The sequence below is a fragment of the Gobio gobio genome (genome assembly GCF_949357685.1).
Source record: "Gobio gobio genome assembly, chromosome: 25".
NCBI lineage: Eukaryota > Metazoa > Chordata > Actinopteri > Cypriniformes > Gobionidae > Gobio > Gobio gobio.
In genome coordinates, this window is record NC_137121.1 from 34,493,928 (window position 1) to 34,512,036 (window position 18,109).

Consider the following 18,109-nt stretch of genomic DNA (forward strand, 5'->3'; position numbering starts at 1 on the left):
TTGTTTCAGCCTAGATTACTACCACGGCAGTCATAATATTGTCTTTCAGCAGGATGTTAGAGGGGATGTCATCGCAATGCAACATGTTTTCCTACGTAAAGCCTGCTATTGTTACCAGTTGCTGGTGGCTGGTGGCTGTATAAATCACACGGCACAGGAAATACAATAGCAAAGACACCGAACAAAACCACTTCCAACAAAAACGAGACTGAACAATGAACATAGGAAACGAAGGGCTTAAATACACATAACTAAATGAACAACAGGTGAACATAATCCAATGAGAAACCATAGAAACTAATTAGAAAACAGGACTCATGCTGCGTTCACACCAAACGCGAATAGAGCGTTAAAATCGCGTCTACCGCGTCTAGTTGGGCGCTTGAACATTTTGAATCCAGTCGCGCGTCCACAGCGAATTGGACGCGCGTATAAATCGAGCATTTGAAGCGAAATAGACGTGCGTTCAAGGAGAAATATGTCATAAAACACCACTCTGCCTCTTTTCATTTTCATTACAAATATATATTAAACATTAACAGCCACACAAATGTGGTCCAGGCAATGCACTACATTATCTTCACTGCATGTATATTTAAATATCGTTAAAAAATAAAGTTATGAAACTTCTCTTTGCCCTCAGTCAAAATGATTTGGCCACTACAGGACATCAGAGCCAGCGGCAGACGTCAGAAGGACTGGCCGAGGAAAGGCTGCTCTCGCCGGGGTTAATGAGCGCTGAGCGTCCGCTGATCGCCTGGATCTCACAACTCCAAAAACGCAAGATTATTTTTTTTAAATAGCCGCTCTCTTCATAAATAAACCACAGATTTGAGCTTTAAACAACTACATTCTCACCTGAAAAAGTCTTAAAACTACATTTTGTTACACAATAGTAGTATATTTAAATTATGCGGGTTTCTCATCACGTCACTTTACCACGTGACAGCAGTAAGCAGACTCCTGATTGGTTAACACGGCGCAAATTGACGGCAAAGTTCAAATTTTTCAACTCGGGCGTCAGACGCGAATTCGCTTCAAACGCGTGAATGCTCAAAAAGCACCATTTGCGCGTAACGCGCGTATCACGCAAGACGCTCAATTAGCATCAAATTTGCGTCATTCGCGCGAACTGGACTGGAATCGTGTCCATCGCGCCGCGCAAAACGCGTCTATCGCGCCTCGCAGGACCTCCAGACGCGCGTCAACGCGCCTTTCCATTGACTTAACATTGAAATCACTCGCTCCTGATGCTCTATTCACATTTGGTGTAAACGCAACATCAGGCAAAGCGGAACAGGGAACAGAATGAAAATGAAACCAGAGAGAGACCAATACACTGTACAATTGTTTTTATCTTTTAAGACAATGCAATGTGGGATTGTATGCTAATTTAGGCTAATTGTTTAACATGCAGTGTTTTAAGCCAGACTTTACAATAAATAGTAGCCAAGACATCTAGTCATTCCAGCAGTTCAGTGTTGACAAAGTCTGTTGCACACCGGAGTAGCACAACACATCGTATCATTCACCAAACGCTCATTATGTATTTACATTCTCAAGCAAAATTGGCAAAAGTTCCTTTTAAGAATGAATAAAGTGCCGTTAATGAGTTTGACGTTTGGTTTTTGACAAAATGTTGCAAAAGAAAAAAAACATGCAATCTATGTCATGATATTTCATATTATATTGATATAATGTATCACTGTCATTATATACATTAGCAATGATTTAGAACAAATATTTAATTTAGTGGAATTTCTCTGTGGCACTGCAGGATTTTGAACAGTGTGTGCGGTGTGTGTATCAGTGGAAACGGTAGATTAATGGCAGGTTGCCATGTTGTCCGTTTTTTGTATCTTAATGAATCTTTTCCATTTTGAAAATGTAATTTTGAAGATATATTTATATATATATACAGTATATATACAATTTAAATATTCTGTCAGAAACAACATCTTTAATGTTGATGAATTGCATATCTAAAGCTAAATTAATATATATTAACACATGCTGGAACATAATTCTGGCTTCTGAAAAGCAAACGGGGTTGACAGTTTGATAGTTCACTTCACCAATACTAGTCTTATGATCTCAGTCATGACTCATGTCATGAGTATACTAGGTGCTACTAAATGCTGAAGTATTGTTTACATTACAAAATCATAGTAACAGGGTTGACATTTTAAAGGAAAGTTCTGGATTAAAGGTGTGGTAAGTGATATTTCAAAACTGCTTTAGAAAAGTGTCTCAGGCCAAGTACCGAAACAAACTTGTAGCCAATCAGCAGTAAGGGGCGTGTCTACTAATGTCGGGGAGAAGAGAGCGCTCAGTCATTATTCAAAACACACGACACAGGACGGACATTAGTCGAGCGACGACAGAAAGAGAGAGATGGCAGATAAAAAACACATGTGGAATATGTCTGTGGAACAAAAGAAGGCTTACGATCAGCTTTCCAGCGCTGGAGAGAACTCAATGAGCGCTAAGGCCTGCAATCGGACGCAGAGGTTGCTTTATTTCTTCTCGATAGGCGACAGTGATGCGCGGGTCAATGTATAAACAACCCGCACCCGACCGACGTTTTCAACTAACCCGCCCGCAACTCGGACCGCAAAAAAAAAAGAAGAAAATATTGTACCCGACCCGCTTCCTGACCCGCATTTTTTAAAAGTAGTAAATGCTCATCGTAGCTCATTGGGCCATTGAGAAAATGTTTCAGGCCCTGGCGTGGTGCGCTCAGAGGTGCAGCAGCGAGAGCAGGAAGTTCTTGCGGCGGCCCATCATTTTCCATTTCAGCTCCAGATGCATATTATTGATGAACGCGATGTTTATGTTTCGACCCGGCTTGAAGAATTCATCAGCCCACATTTGGAAAACATTTGGAAAAGTGTGAAAGCCCTTAGGAGCGCAAACTGTTATTTTTCTGAATGCTGTATGATATAGCCTAGTGTTATGTAATACAGGCTTGATTTATTCATTTATTTCGTTTAATTTTCTTAACAATTAAGATGCTGCATGTGTTTATCCAGTCTAATCGAAGTGTGCGTCTCTCCCCCGACTTTCCCAACAAAAATCCCGCCCCCTCTCAGAAAATACATAAAACTGACTTTAAATGCGTTTAAAAGTAGCCTATTAAAATGGTACAATGGCATTGCTCAGTTCAACGTTTTGGGAAATCGGGCATTTTGTCCCGCGTCAGCATTTATTCAAAAGTTAATAACGCTCAACATTCAAAAGGTAAATAAGGATTTATTGACGATCCGACCGACCGTGACCCGAATATCATTAAAAATATTTTTGGATGACTCGTAACCGCGGGTAACCGCGGGTGGCCGCGGGCACCCGCTCATTTTGGATCAACCCGCGCATCACTGATAGGCGAGTAACATTGGTTTTGTTTTGTTTCACAATATATTTCATAAAAACAAGCAGGGCTATAACATAACACATTAAAAACTCAAAGTGTCTGCTCTATTACAAATAATTTATATTAAAAAATACCCCAAAACAGCGGCATTACAAGATGGATATACAGACTAGAAAGGATATTTAAACTTGCTCTGCCCTTACGCCCATGACTCACTGCGGAGTTCTCAGTTTTGGCTGTTTTTCCAGCTTTTAATGCGAGTGTGCTCTTATAGATCAACACGTTCTCATGAAATGAGTATAACACAATTTGTATTTAATCGTGCAATTTATACGCCAAAATGACTTTTTGTGGCGTGCGGCGTGGGTCAGGTGCCAGCATCATGAGCACAGAGCGCCAGAATCCAGTTCTCTTTCGCTCTTGAACAAACTATAACACACAGAATTATGCCTAAATGTCCGTTTGTCGAGTATCCTCAGAAGAACAGTTTTAAATGAGTTAAATAACGTCTTGAACTTAAAGAGTTGTGAGGAAATGGGACGCGTGTGACTGCGCGCCAGATCAGCGTCATGTTCGGCAGCGGCAGATCTTAAAGTCACAGCAGCACCAACTACTAATGCCTAATAAATGTTCAAAAGCCTTCAATTACACTAATGTTGAATGGCTATAATTAAAGTTTAAAATGGGGGAGGGTCTTTTTCATAGAGACATCAGTATCAGTATTAGTATCTGTGATGCCTTCATTCATACAAAGATGCCATTGAACAAATAATTTAAAATATACTGTGTTTGTTTTTTCTACATTCATTTGGTGATTTACTATGAAATTATTACATTATAGAATATATTAAAAACGGAACGTTTTAAACAGAAAAATGTGTGATTAATCTAGTTTAAAACAGCACTAAAAGAAAGTTTACATTAGAAATATATTATGCCTACCCACTATCTATCTACCTAGGATATTGTATGTTCAGGGATGACAGACTGATAAGCAGACATGCTATTTATGACTGGATATAACTTTTGAAACTCCTATTGATTTTGTCCTATCAGTGTGGCTCTCCTGAAAAAAATAGCGAAGACCACTAATTTAGACAATGTTACAGCTAATTAATTAATAAAGTGTTGTTTTTAATAATAATTAATAGTTTTTTTTTTCATAAATACTGCACAAAGCTTTACATTTCCGCTTTAAACCCTACAGGATGAAATGTAACAAAAAAAAAAGAAGATAAACACATCAGTGTTGCTATCATTAACTAAAACTAAACTAGAACTAACTAAATTACTAAACTACTATCAAACTTAAACTAAATCATATTACAAATAATTTCTGTTAATTGAACTGAAGCTAAAAAAAAAAAAAAAAAAAAAAAATGAAATATTACATGAAAAACAAAAACTTAAAATGAAAATGAGAAATGTTGGCAACTAACTGAAATAAAATAAATTAAAATTGAGAAGTAAAATTCTAAAAATAATAATAAAAGCAAATACTATAAAATTAATTAGTAATAAGTAATGCATTTATTAATTTATTAAATAATTTAAAAAATAATACTAAAATAACACATATACATTAACCTACATCCTATCCAAAGAGCTGAACTTAGCTTAAGCTTGTCCCATAGAAGGCAAGAAACAAACCATGCTTAAACCTGTAACCGTCTGTGTGTCAACCAAAACACCATGGGATCAACCCAAATCAAGAGGTCTAAAAACATGCTAAGATCTGACACAAGAGGGCAGGACGGGCTGACCTCATCAGCAGGGTGACCATACTCACTGTACGGTTAAGACATTCACTGAGCCAGGACAAGCAGGAGCCTCTAAGAGGATTACAAAAGACAAGCTGAGAAAACATGATGAGCCAAGGCCAGAAATGCACTTGAGTATGTAATGATGAGCATATGCTATTTGATCAAATGAAACAGTGACACTGAAGAGAAGTGGATTTGTATATTTTATGAAGAACATTAGCCTGACGTCGTCATACTCAATTCTTGTCAGAATATGAGTCTGATACTGCTCTGTTGGGCTGTGATTATGGGGTGTGTTTCAACCGAACCAGGAAAGACCTCCATTGGATAGACCTACAACCAATCAGAGCAACGGAGCGACGCATAACGTTAGTTGTCAAATGTCAACAGAACTCAACTGCACTGTGTTGCCAAGTCCGCGGGTTGAAGCGACCCAATTATGTGATATACAGACCCAGGAATGCAAATTTTAGCAGGCAGCCCTGCCAAAATAACACATATTATACCCCCCAAATGGCATTTTTTTCTGGAGAACCCCCCCCCCCGTAAAGCTATTGAGCTTGTTTTTGGCAGCAATTGGGCGGGTTTTGTTGTAAAAACTTGGCAAATCTGTCTGCACGCACGCTGGAATAAGTTATGTTAGAAGAAAAAGATGAGTGTTAAAGATCTTTGCTGGTGTTGTAAAAAAATAATTTCAGGATACACAGAGTACTGACCAACACGATCATCATTTCTGAGAGAAATAGTGAAGGTGAATGCATATACGAACAAGTTCTCCGTTTAGGATTACAACAAATTCAACCCAAGCGCTCTTTGATGATGTGGATGATTACGTTACTGTTTATCATCTGTCCATCATCGTATAAAGCCTGCCCTGACAATTTCATTGGTCCGAACAGTTTCTGTTCGGGAATAATTACTCCTCTACGGATCAAGTCCAGACCGAACTGCCCCGAGCTCAAATGTTGTGGGCGGGGCTAAGTTCGAGCGGCATCCAGGCTAGAGTTGCGAGGGTTTTCTGAGAGAATGCTAGGAAGTTGCTGGGATGTTGTTCAGAGTGGTTGTTAGTGTGCTGCTATTTGGTTAGTGGAGGGAAATGGTGTAGCCCTTTCACACGCAAGTTTAAAATATTCTGGCTGACCACGGGACACACCGCAGTCAAATATGGGGAAGTGGATGTGTTTTGTTAATTAAACACCTTTATAACGATCACGTTAGTTGAGCTATATGCGCAATGGGCGCCGCCATTTTAGTTTGTGCCGCAGTTCAGAGAATCGGATCTATTGGATTTACAACACGTGAATTCATCCACTTCTCCCGAAATACATGAAAGTAAGTGGCTGGTGAACTGGGAGAAGAATAGAGTAAAGTTACTTACACAATGTGTATCTGACATGAATAAAACTTGCGAAAGCAGGTTTGAATTTAGCAGTTGATCGCATTATGTGCTGACAGCTCTAATCACACAGGTGTGATGGTACGCTCCAGGGACCAGCCAATACTGATCACACCGATGTGATCGTATGTGCGAAAGGGTTAAAATAAAAAGGTTTGTGTGTGTGTGTGTTTATAGTGCTTACTTTGCATGAGATGGCCGTTTCACTGATCAGAGATATGGTGTCACTCTTTAAGAACAGCAGGTCACTGCTGCTGAGTTCGGTGCCATCACTGGGACTCGCATTGCGACTGGAATCGGTGTGTACCATGTCCTCAAGCTTCACAGATAAATTGATGTCCTCCACCTGGTCTGATGAGACCTAAAAATACACACATACACATTCAAAATGTCAGCAAAATCATTGAAACTATGTCACTAAATAAACAATATTTCAAATTCAATCTGGATTAATTTCAAAGACATAGTGGTTCATGTCTTTTCAGGCCCATTCACACCAAGAACAATAACTAAAAAGATAAGTATAATGATAACCATATTAGCGTCCACACCAGCAGACAATATTGTTTTGTTTATTATAAGCGTGTGCTGCAGTTGTCGTCTATGGCTTTAAATACTTGAGCCGTTTAAAGCAGGGTGGATTTTAATTGGCTGATAGTGTTTTCACTATTCGTTAGCTGAAAAAAAATTGTTCTAAAAAATGATTCTATTGATATAATTTCTCTATGACGCTACCGTTATAGTTGTAGTGTAGACTCATCTATTCTTTTATTTTTAGAATGATTTTATAACTATATCTTTGTCATTGTTATTATAGTTATCATATTTATTCAAAATGAAGTATGCAGGACTTCTCCAATCATGTAGTGCACTTAAACCCCACCTCTCCACAATCGACTGCAAGCACACATTCATTTTTGAGAGCAAAGTCCACATCTCAAAACCAACAAGCATTGCATAGAACCAAGTCTCCACCCTACATTTTGTTCTTTTTTGATAATCTGTAACACTCTGCTGTACGTCTCTGTATCTCATCATGAGAAGTCCAAAAGAGCAAAATGTGTTGATGACTTGTCCAATAAAACGCTCTCTAGAATGAGAACGACCCTGATTCTTATCCAAAGGTTGTTCTTATTGGTCTGATTCCTATACCAAGGTTACCGTAGTCAGTCGGATCTGGTCCATATCCAGACCAGATGATGGACCTGCACCTAGAGACGGCCACAACAGCCCTGAGCGCCAGAGGAGACCATGGCAACTAGACAAGGCCTAGAGACAGATCCCCTGTGAAGACCTCATGACAGCCATCGGCACAGATCCTCAGCAAAGACCACGAGAACCAGACAACTCCTCTGATCTTCAGGCAGAAGGAACTGGATGAAATATTCTGAATGATACCAATCAGACTTGTGATGCAGCCTGGAATCATAACCACATCGTGTTCATTGTCACAGTTGTACATCGCCACAAGGGAGTTTGGCATAGACCGTAAAAATATATGGACAACGCGACTTCATTGACTTCCGCTGACGAGAGTTGAAGCTTTCCGAGGCCCGCACATGGCGCTGACATCTTGCACAGATTTGGGTGATCATGACATCAACCCCCCCCCCCCCCCCCCATTTTTATAGCATCAAATAACTAACTAAAACTAAACTTATTTAAAAAACACTTTAAATGAAATCATCGTGATAAAAACTGCCTAAAATGACAGAAACCATCTTTAGGAGACAATTATTTAAAGTGTAATTAAATTTTTTTGTTTGTCTCGCGTCCATTGTAATACATGGAGAGGTGGTGTTTATGAGCTATACTGGGACCGGTCACTGGGGGCAATCAAGGTGCAGAGGCTTCAGTTTCTGAGAGGAGTGCTACAGGCTTGGTCACGACCCAGGCGGACCATTAAAGAACGCAACACACACGAGACGTCTCGTGGACATCCTGTAGAATTCAACCAATCAGATGACGACTTCGAAACTCCTGAAGTGTTTCCATAAAATTGTGCCATATACATCAGATGTTCAGCCAACGGTCCGTGGGCGTGACGTCGGAGGCTGAGACTAGGCCAGAGAAGAACTGGTCTTCTGACTGAGCCTAGATTCTTCTATAGTTTGAACACTGAACTGACTCAAAGTGAGTAATGACTATTGTCTTCTGTAGGGCGATCTTTGAGGAGAGCAGCCAGGCATGTGTTCCTCGCAACTCAGATCATGGGGATCGCAGATGGATCTAGCGGAGAAGATCCATCTGGGGCTCTTCCGGTTTGGTATCGAGATGTCATTTCCTGCTCAAATAGAGTCGATCTTTTCAGCCATAAGCAGGATCAAGCTAGGCCAAGTCCTCACTATGAAACAGTTTCAGAGACTGTTGGGACTCATGGCAGCTGCGTCCAACGTGATTCCTTTTGGCCTTCTGTACACGAGACCAATACAGTGGTGGCTCAAGACCGTTTACATCCCTGGATATGCTGTCGATTTGATCAATCGATCCTGTCGATTGATTTGGCAACCGAAAAAGGTATTTGTCCGCATCAGTGAAAACGACGCACTGCACTGACTGCTTTGGTTCTCCCTCACGCATCCAGCTCAACAAGAGGTTGGATGCTCTGGTGCAGACTTGGCCAAGGCTGCATCTGTACGCATAGGAGGATTTGCCAGGACGGGGTTCGTCTACAGCTAGTAGCCCCATTCTGGCCAGGCTGAGTATGGTTTCCCTGGGTTAGGAGCACGATCTATCACCCCTGGCCAGAGTTATGGAAAATATGGGTTTGGCCCCTGAGGGGGACCAACTCGTGAATTCTGATCTCTCGACTGAGGTTGTTGAGAACATCTTAAACACTAGAGCTCCCTCCGTGAGGAGACTACGCCTTGAAGTAAAGAGAGTTTTCACTTCATGGCACAGAGAATGCCGGTTGGACCCTGTTAACTGCCCAGTAGGTTCAGTGCTGAAGTTCCTTCAGGATCGTTTTTTCTGCTGGACTGCCCCCCTCTACTCTGAAGGCGGAGGCCATTCCGGCTTACCACACACCTTTGGGTGGTGAATCATTGGGGAGAACCCTGTTGGTGTCTTGTTTCCTACGTGGTGCTATGAGGCTACGGCCTGTAAATTATGCAAGGGTTCCGGCCTGGGATTTGACCATTGTACTAGAAGGTTTAGTTATGGCACCCTTCAAGCCAATTGAATCAGTTCCTTCTTGCTATTACATCTCTAAAGAGAGTAGGAAATCTTCAAGCTCTGTTGGTCACCACTTCATGTTTAGAATTTGCCCCTGGCATGGTTAAAGCCTTTCTTAACTCCAGACAGGTTTATATGCCTAAAGCACCGACTAATGTGGCACGATCCATAGTCTTGTAGGCCTTTTGTCCTTTACCTTTCCAGACGTCAGACCAGGAGAGATTAAACTTGCTATGTCCAGTCAGAGCACTTGATTTTTACGGCCACAGGGTGGCCCAGTGGCGTAAATTTGACCTGTTTCTGGTTTTCTCCAGTTCACCCAGGTGGGTTTCCCCAGCATCAAAACAAAGAATAAAAAAGGGGATAGTTGAAGCAATTTCTTTGGCTTATGAGGTGTGTAGCTTCCTTCGCCTCTGGCCATTAGAGCGAACTCAAATAGGAGTGTGGTGGCCTCTAAGGCATTGTTATCAGGGGTTTCCCTTAATGAAGTGTGTGATTGGTGGGCCATCAGTGGGCAGAGCCTCTCCACACACATTTGTAAGATTTTATAGCCTGGACGTGGACTCCACACCGAGTTCTCAAGTGTTTATGTCCTAACCATGATTCACAGTAGGACAATCATCATCAGTTTTTTTTACCATCACCATGTCCCTTTAGTTGCTCTGTAAACTTAATATAATACATTTGTATTAAAATAATTTGAAATACCATTTGTCAATGATGGACATTAGTTTGAATTATACAGTTTAGGTGCTTACTTTGAATTATCGCAGCGTAGGTGCTAACAGTTCAAATTTAGTTATTCAAACAAGAATAGTGCAAAAGCAGTGTGATTGCCTAACACATCAACACAGTCCCTCAACATGACACAGTCCCAAAACACCTCAGCGATCAATTTCAATAAAACATGAAATCTTTCAGCTCTCTGTGACATCTCTTAAAATTCCCTTATGTGAAGCTATTTATCATATAAAACAATTATTTTGCAGACATGACGCGACTCACATCCGTTTGTGCCATGGAAGAGAATGAAAAGACTAGCATTACTTGTTGCATGCAATTAAAGCCCAACAAAAAGACACAGGAAACAGTTTAATATCTCATAGAGAATGTAATTACCCAGTGAGAGTCCCACGGGACCTCATTACTGAAACACTCTCATCACACAAACCGTTTTAAAATCGCTCTCCTCCAGCAGTAAAGCACACACACTCAAGCCAATAAAAGAGACACATCAATCAGTTTAGTGCTGGTAATTACTCTTGACAAACAGTTCTGCGCATCTTTACATAATAATGACACATCTTTACACAATTTATACTATAAAACAGCCTAACCTAACTGACAGCAATCAGAATACAGTTGATTGATAATCACAATTAAATTATGAGAAGACTCGAAATTAGAAAAAAAAAGAAAAAAAACATTTTCATGACAATTAAACACATTTACCTGACAACATTTTATGTCATCTCAATATAGTCTGGAAACAATTTTTTTTTTTTTTTTATTAAAATCATTAAAAAATGTAATAATTCAATTCAGTAAAACAAAAATTAACATGATTTTACACTATTGTAAAAAAAACACTACTGTTCTTCTGAACTTTCTATTAATTCACGGAATTAAAAATATAATGTGTGTGTGTGTGTGGGGGGGGGGGGGGGGGAGAAATATGATCTTGACATGTCCTTCACATGTTTGTGAAATGTACCTAGTTAAAGGGAAATTGCAAAACGTCCACCAGTTTCCCAAACACTCTACCCGTCTTCCTCTAGTTGGCCAAACAGATCCCATCCCTGACTCCAGGACTAATCAGACCTACCCTTACGAAAAAGAAGTATACTTCAAGTTAATTTCATGAAGTATACTTAAGTAATGTTCAAGTATATTTTTAAGTATACTTTATGTAGTAAGTATACTAATATCAATGTGTACTAGTAGTAAACTTGTAAGTGTACAATTTAAATTCCGCTTGGGACTAAATTGGTATTGGTAAACAAGTATATGTTTAAGTCTACTATAAGTGTAACAGTAGTAAACTTTAAGTGAACAACTAGGTTTGTACTGCAAGTTAACTCATAAGTATACTAGTAGTACAATACAAGTAGTACATTTTTTAGTTTACGAAAGTACACTTTGAAGTGTACACTCAGTGAACTACTAGTTTAGTAGTTTTATACCGGAAGTAAACATGTAAATTTTCTTTAAGTGAACATAACATTGCACAAATAATATATAAATAATAAACTATAAGTGTACTTTTAGCATACTAATATGTATGTACTACTAATGTAGGTATTATTTTTTTATACTTGAACTATAGGCTACCTTTAACTGTACTTGAACTAATTTTAAAAACATTTAATTATAGCTTCATTCATCCTTTTTTTATCAACACTTGAAGGTAGGAAGTTTCATAAAGAAAGGCAACATTTTAAACAAAAAGTAGAGAAAATTGCATTTTTGCCAAAGATTACACCTTGATCAGATTCAGAATGATGATCAAACACAGATGGAGTAGATTGAGTCCATCAACACCGCCAAAGCTTCACAGCCATTTCCTCTTCAAGGGTTCGACATTTCATTCAGTAACATTAGTTTTGATTTAAATGCAGTTTAATGTTTGAAGATCACGTTATTTTACATTTGCGTGAGCAATCTTCTATCACTTGTTTCTGCTTCTTCTTCTCCTGTATTTTGATCTGGAGATTCTGTACTAGATGTGTCATAGCGCCCCCTATCGTATAACAGTGAAAACATGGATAGCTGGAAAATTAGGTCAATGGTGGAAAAAGAGTAAAGTAGATTTGAAGTCAATCCCTTTGTACACTACCAGTGGACTAGCCTAGACACAAATTCAGATATGCAGAATTAGGAACATATCTGTTTTCTATCAATATTCTAAGTTTAATAAGACTGTATGCAAAACTATGCTTAAAAAATAAAGTATATTTAATAGGCTACTCAATCAAAAGATTAAACACAATTACACGCCAAGTATACTTTGAATACCTAATTATACTTTTAAGTATATCGCGATGAAAAAATTGAGTACAAGTCTAGGCCAAATATACTTTTCTGTCAGTATAAGTCAAGTATACTTAAAGAGATAGTTCACCCAAAAATGAAAATTCTGTCATCGTCATCACACAAAGGAAGATATTTAGAAGAATGTTTGTAACAAAGCAGATAGAGCAACCATTGACTACCATAGTATTTGTTTCCCTACTATGGTGGTCAATGGTTGCTCTATCTGCTTGGTTACAAACATTCTTCTAAATATCTTATTTTGTGTTCAGCAGAACAAAGAAACTCATACAGGTTTTGAACAACTTGAGGGTGAGTAAATGATGACAGAATTTTCATTTTTGGGTGAACTATCCCTTTAAGTGCAATTTTAAGTATATTTCTGCAAAGTACATAAAGTATATTTCTGAGAAGTATATAAAAAGTAGACTGAAAGTAGTTTAAAAGAAGTATACTAATAGAACAAATAGAACACTTGAATAAACTTATTTTTCAAAGGGGTAACTAAACAGACCTTGACCACTTGACCACTTGAGAGTAATTTTGATTGTTTATCGTTTAATTTCATGTTCATATGAAGCAGGTCTATACATAGTTTGTGAAATAAAAGTGTGCTGGGACCCCCATGAGATAAAGCCCTGATTAACGTGGTCTTGATTACAGGGACAAAAGGCCAATGGTTTCTTTTCACCGCAACTGCATTTGTCTCTAAAACATACAAATGCATTGCCTGTACACTTTTAATCTTCATTCATTCTATTTTGGCTCATCCTAGCAGCATGCACACCGTTGAGATAAATCACAACTAAAGTTACGAGGAAACATTACCTTCTTTATTGCTGTCCTTTAACAGACCTGTCAAAAAGCCTCTAAAAACTCGGACATGTTCAGTCTGAGGCCTAATTAACTTTGTACAAGTATTCATGTACTGGCGAGAAGGAAACTAAAGCTTCACTTTGCTGGTTTTGATCAGTATCACGGAGCGAACCGTGGTGTGAACGACAACTGGAACATTGTCATAACGACTATCTCTGATGATCATGTAGCGCTACACTTCTAAAGACTCTTCACACATTTTAAGATCCAAGAGTCAACTGAATTGCTCAAATGAGAACAGGGGAGAGATAAACTTGGGGGGAGGATGTTGAATGTAAAATAACAAGAGAATCTTGTGTCAACGGCGCTGCATACATCTGTGACAAATCAAAGAGAATAAACAACGCTGTGATTTCCGCGCACCTTGACAGGCAGAGTGGAGAGCCAAAGCGAACGCGTTTCTGACAGGCGACGACTCCGGGTGAGCCTCCGAGTTACTAAACTCAACTTTTTAAAATTGCGACGCTAAATATGTGATGACATCGCAGCATGAGTCTGGCACATTGAGAGCAGTTTTAACTCTAGCTCCGCTGAAATGTCCCGTGTGTTTAAGAAACTACCACTCGCTTTTCCCATCACACCTGAAAGGATGTCATAATAGCACCTCACGTCCTGTAGACGCCTGCACCCCGCTAGTAGTCTACTGCTAAACACCCTACAGAGACACACAATCGCTCCTAAACCTTTAAAGGTAACAAACTCGACACTTTTACAGCATTCGTTTTTTTTCCCTGAAGTCCACTTACAAAGTTAGCCGAGGTCTCTTTCACCAATAAAGTCATAATTTAGTTGTCATGACCATTTCTCTCTGACTATTAAGGTCATTTTACATCAAGGACAATAACTATGATTCTATATGTAAAAGAATACCACTACAACACAACTATAATGATAATGGCACAGAGGAACCATATCATTGGAATCACATTCACAATGATTTTTTTCCAGCTGATGAACAATAAAAACATTGACAGCCAATCAGAATCCATCAATGCTGTTACAAGCTCGAGCATTTAAAGCGACAGAGGCAAAACAGCAGCGTGCACTTATAATGAACAGAGCGATATTGTCCGCTGGTGTGAACCTGCCCTTAGAATTAAATTAAACAGAAGACTGTTTTTGCTACTGTACATTTAAGACTTTACAAATGAATAGGAAAAAATATTTAGGGTGGGACTTGATTTTGGACATGGGGAATTGATTGGATGGTTGGTGGATCTCATGTGAGTGACAGGTTGTCCCACGCTCGCATACTGGGCATTTCCCGGTGGGCCGACGCACTTTGGGGCTGATACAACGTTTTTTTTGTTGTTTTTTTGCCACGGACTGGCTCTTTATGATACTCTTTATGATAGTTTATGATACTTCCATGTCTTGTCCATCAAGATAATTATCACAGAGGAACACAACTTTCATGATTTTTTAAGCCTAAATGCAGTCGCCAGAAGTAAAAAGCTAAAAGTGCTAAAAACGGACTACACCACGGTCCCGCGATTTAAACGTCACCATCACTAAGCTTCCGACAACTCTTTCAGTTTTTAGCTCAAAACATTTCCCCAGAAAGTTTAAGTTAGACTAATTTATAAGAGCTTAATTATAAGCATAATGAGGCTGTAAAAGCGAACTGAGGTCACCTTTTCGGCGTGATGACGTTTAATCAGCTCCTGTAGTCCCATTAGCCACTTGATGACAACCGTCTTTTTCATAACACGTAACTGCTTCAAAAAAAATCACGAGTGGGGTAATACTGATGTGTTTTATGCCGTAGAATTAAACAAGAGCTTGTGTTCACCACAGACCTTATAACAGCCATTTAACCAAAATCCCATTCAAAAAACCCATTGACATCGATACGAGGGAACCGGAAGTGCTAAAATGCTAACTTGCTTCCGTGTTTTGGCCTACAAAGTGATGTCATACCTGCACCACTCTATTAGGCATTTTTTATTGGAGTGCATGGGAAACTGCAAAATGCAAATACCCACACACAGCGCCGCCGCTGACGAACGTGCGCTGCGTTTCTGCTGCTCTTAAAGTCATAAACAGCGCAAGTTGCTTGATACATTCAGATTTGTCTCTGAATTTTGTGGTGAATCTAGCTGAAAACAGCTCATCATGTAAACACATGTCTTGTCACATGTCTAGTCTAGTCTCTGTCTTTACCTGCGATCTTCTGGTCAATAAAGACAGTTTTTACTTGCTATTGAATCCTGTCTCTTAGTATCCATCACAGAACGCTCTGACCAAGATGGATTCAGCAAGTGCATCGGATATCAACGCCTTTCTGGCCAGCAGCAGTGCCAGAATGGACCAGCAAGAGGCGAATCTGACTGCTACAGGACAGGAAGTTCAAACCTTGGTGGCACGGGTGTCCAAGCTGACCCAACAGATTCAACAGCTCGCCCGCTGTGCCCAACCCACCGGCGAGTCCCCCCACGCCACCCACACCCGGGCAACAACCGGAACCACGTCTACCCACGCCAGAGTGTTATGCCGGTGAGAATAATTATTGTAAAGCATTCTTGACCAAATGTTCCCTGTTCTTTGCTCTACAACCTCAGACTTTCAACACAGAGGCATCTAAGGTGGCGTCTCTCCAGACGAGCAGCATTGTGGGGGACGGCAGTATGGGAAAACCAACATCCTTGCTGTTCCTCGCTCCAGATTCTATCGGCGGAGATGAAGCGTGTATTTGACCGGGCGATGGCAGGAAGTGAAGCTGCACGTCAACTCGCTGACCTCCATCAGGGTAACCGCTCGGTCTCAGACTATTCCATTGAGTTCCGGAAACTGGCCACCGAATGCAGATGGAACGAGGAGGCACAGTGGGAAATGTTCCTGCATAGGCTGGCTGACCGCATCCAAAAGGAGATCTTCACAGTCGACTTACCGGAGAAGATTGATGGTCTCATCGAACTTGCACTGAGGGTGGACGCTCGTCTGAGCCGGCTGGGAGATCGATCCAGGATGGGACTGCAGTACGGGAATGTTGAATGCCCTCAAGCCAGTGCTTCGGATGCGGTCAGTTCCACTTTCGATTCGGAGCCCATGCAGGTGGGTCGAGCTCGGCTCTCCCGGGAGGAGAGAGAGAGAGACGGAGATCCCGTGGTCTATGCCTTTACTGCGGCAGAGCTGGACACCTGGTAAACACCTGCCCGGTAGAAGACCACGCCCAGCGGTAAGGAGAAGGCTACTGTCGGGCGGGATCTCCGTGGAAAAGACCTCATCCTCTACTCTCCTTCCGGTGAGACTGCTGTGGACAGGCCAGGCATTCTCCGGTCAAGTGCTCTTGGACTCAGGAGCGGAAGGTAATTTTTTGGACTCTGCTCTAGCGCTCAAGCTTGGCATACCCACCATTCCACTCAAGAACACCATTTCTGTTAACGCACTCAACGGACAAATACTCCCTGACATCACGTTCACCACTGAGCCACTCACACTCATCACTTCTGGCAACCAAACTTATTTCTTTTTTTATCCTGGACTCTCCTCTGGCCCCCGTTGTCCTCGGTCACCCCAGGCTAATTCAACATAACCCGAGGGTTGACTGGGGACACAACTCTGTTTCTTCGTGGAGTAATAAGTGTTATGAGTCTTGTCTTGTATCTGCTTGTTTGTCTGTGTCTCGTTCTGTTTTTCAGAGTGAGGCAGTGAATCTGTCTAAAATGCCTCCTGAGTACTTCAACCTGAAGGAAGTGTTCAGTAAGTCCCGTGCTACTTCTCTTCCTCCGCATTGTCCCTATGACTGTGCCATAGATTTACTCCCAGGTAAGTCTCCGCCTAAAGGCAAGCTTTACTCTCTTTCTGTTCCAGAGAGGGAGGCCATGGAGCAATATATTTCTGATTCTCTAGCTTCCAAATTCATCCGCCCTTCCTCTTCTCCAGCGGGGGCAGGGTTCTTCTTTGTGGGGAAGAAAGATGGTTCTCTGCTACCTTGTATAGATTACCGAGGGCTGAATAACATCACGGTAAAGAATACCTATCCTTTGCCGTCGATGTCTTCAGCTTTTGAGAGGTTGCAGGGAGCATCCATTTTCACAAAGTTGGACTTGCGTAACGCTTATCATTTGGTTCGCATTAGGTAGGGGGATGAATGGAAAACCGCATTTAACACCCCCAGGGGTCATTTTGAATATTTGGTAATGCCATTCGGGCTGTCCAACTCCCCAGCGGTTTTTAAGGCACTTGTTAATGATGTGTTGAGAGACATGGTTGACCAGTTCATATGTGTCTACCTGGATGACATGGATTTTTTCTTCGTCTCTCCAGGAATATGTTCAACACGTCAGACGAGTCCTTCAGAGGTTGCTAGAGAATGGGCTTTTTGTTAAGGTGGAGAAGTGCGCATTTCATGCAGAGTCTGTTCTTTTTTAGGGTACATTGTCTCGTCTGAGGGAGTGCACATGGATCCTGACAAGGTTAAGGCTGTGATGGATTGGCCAAGTCCAGATTCCTGTAAGGCCCTACAGAGGTTTCTGGGGTTTGCCAATTTCTATCAGC

The 18,109-nt window shown here is 40.7% G+C and overlaps 1 protein-coding gene across 2 annotated transcripts in view; it reads right to left on the minus strand.

Annotated features, from left to right (window-relative positions):
- LOC307121991 (uncharacterized protein) overlaps positions 1-18,109 on the minus strand; it is a 142,810-nt gene that overhangs the window by 89,321 nt on the left and 35,380 nt on the right. For both annotated transcript variants that reach the window (XM_079809790.1, XM_079809791.1), the window contains exon 4: positions 6,714-6,890. In XM_079809790.1, coding sequence (XP_079665916.1) covers positions 6,714-6,890 — 177 coding nt within the window. The remainder of the gene's footprint in view (positions 1-6,713; positions 6,891-18,109) is intronic.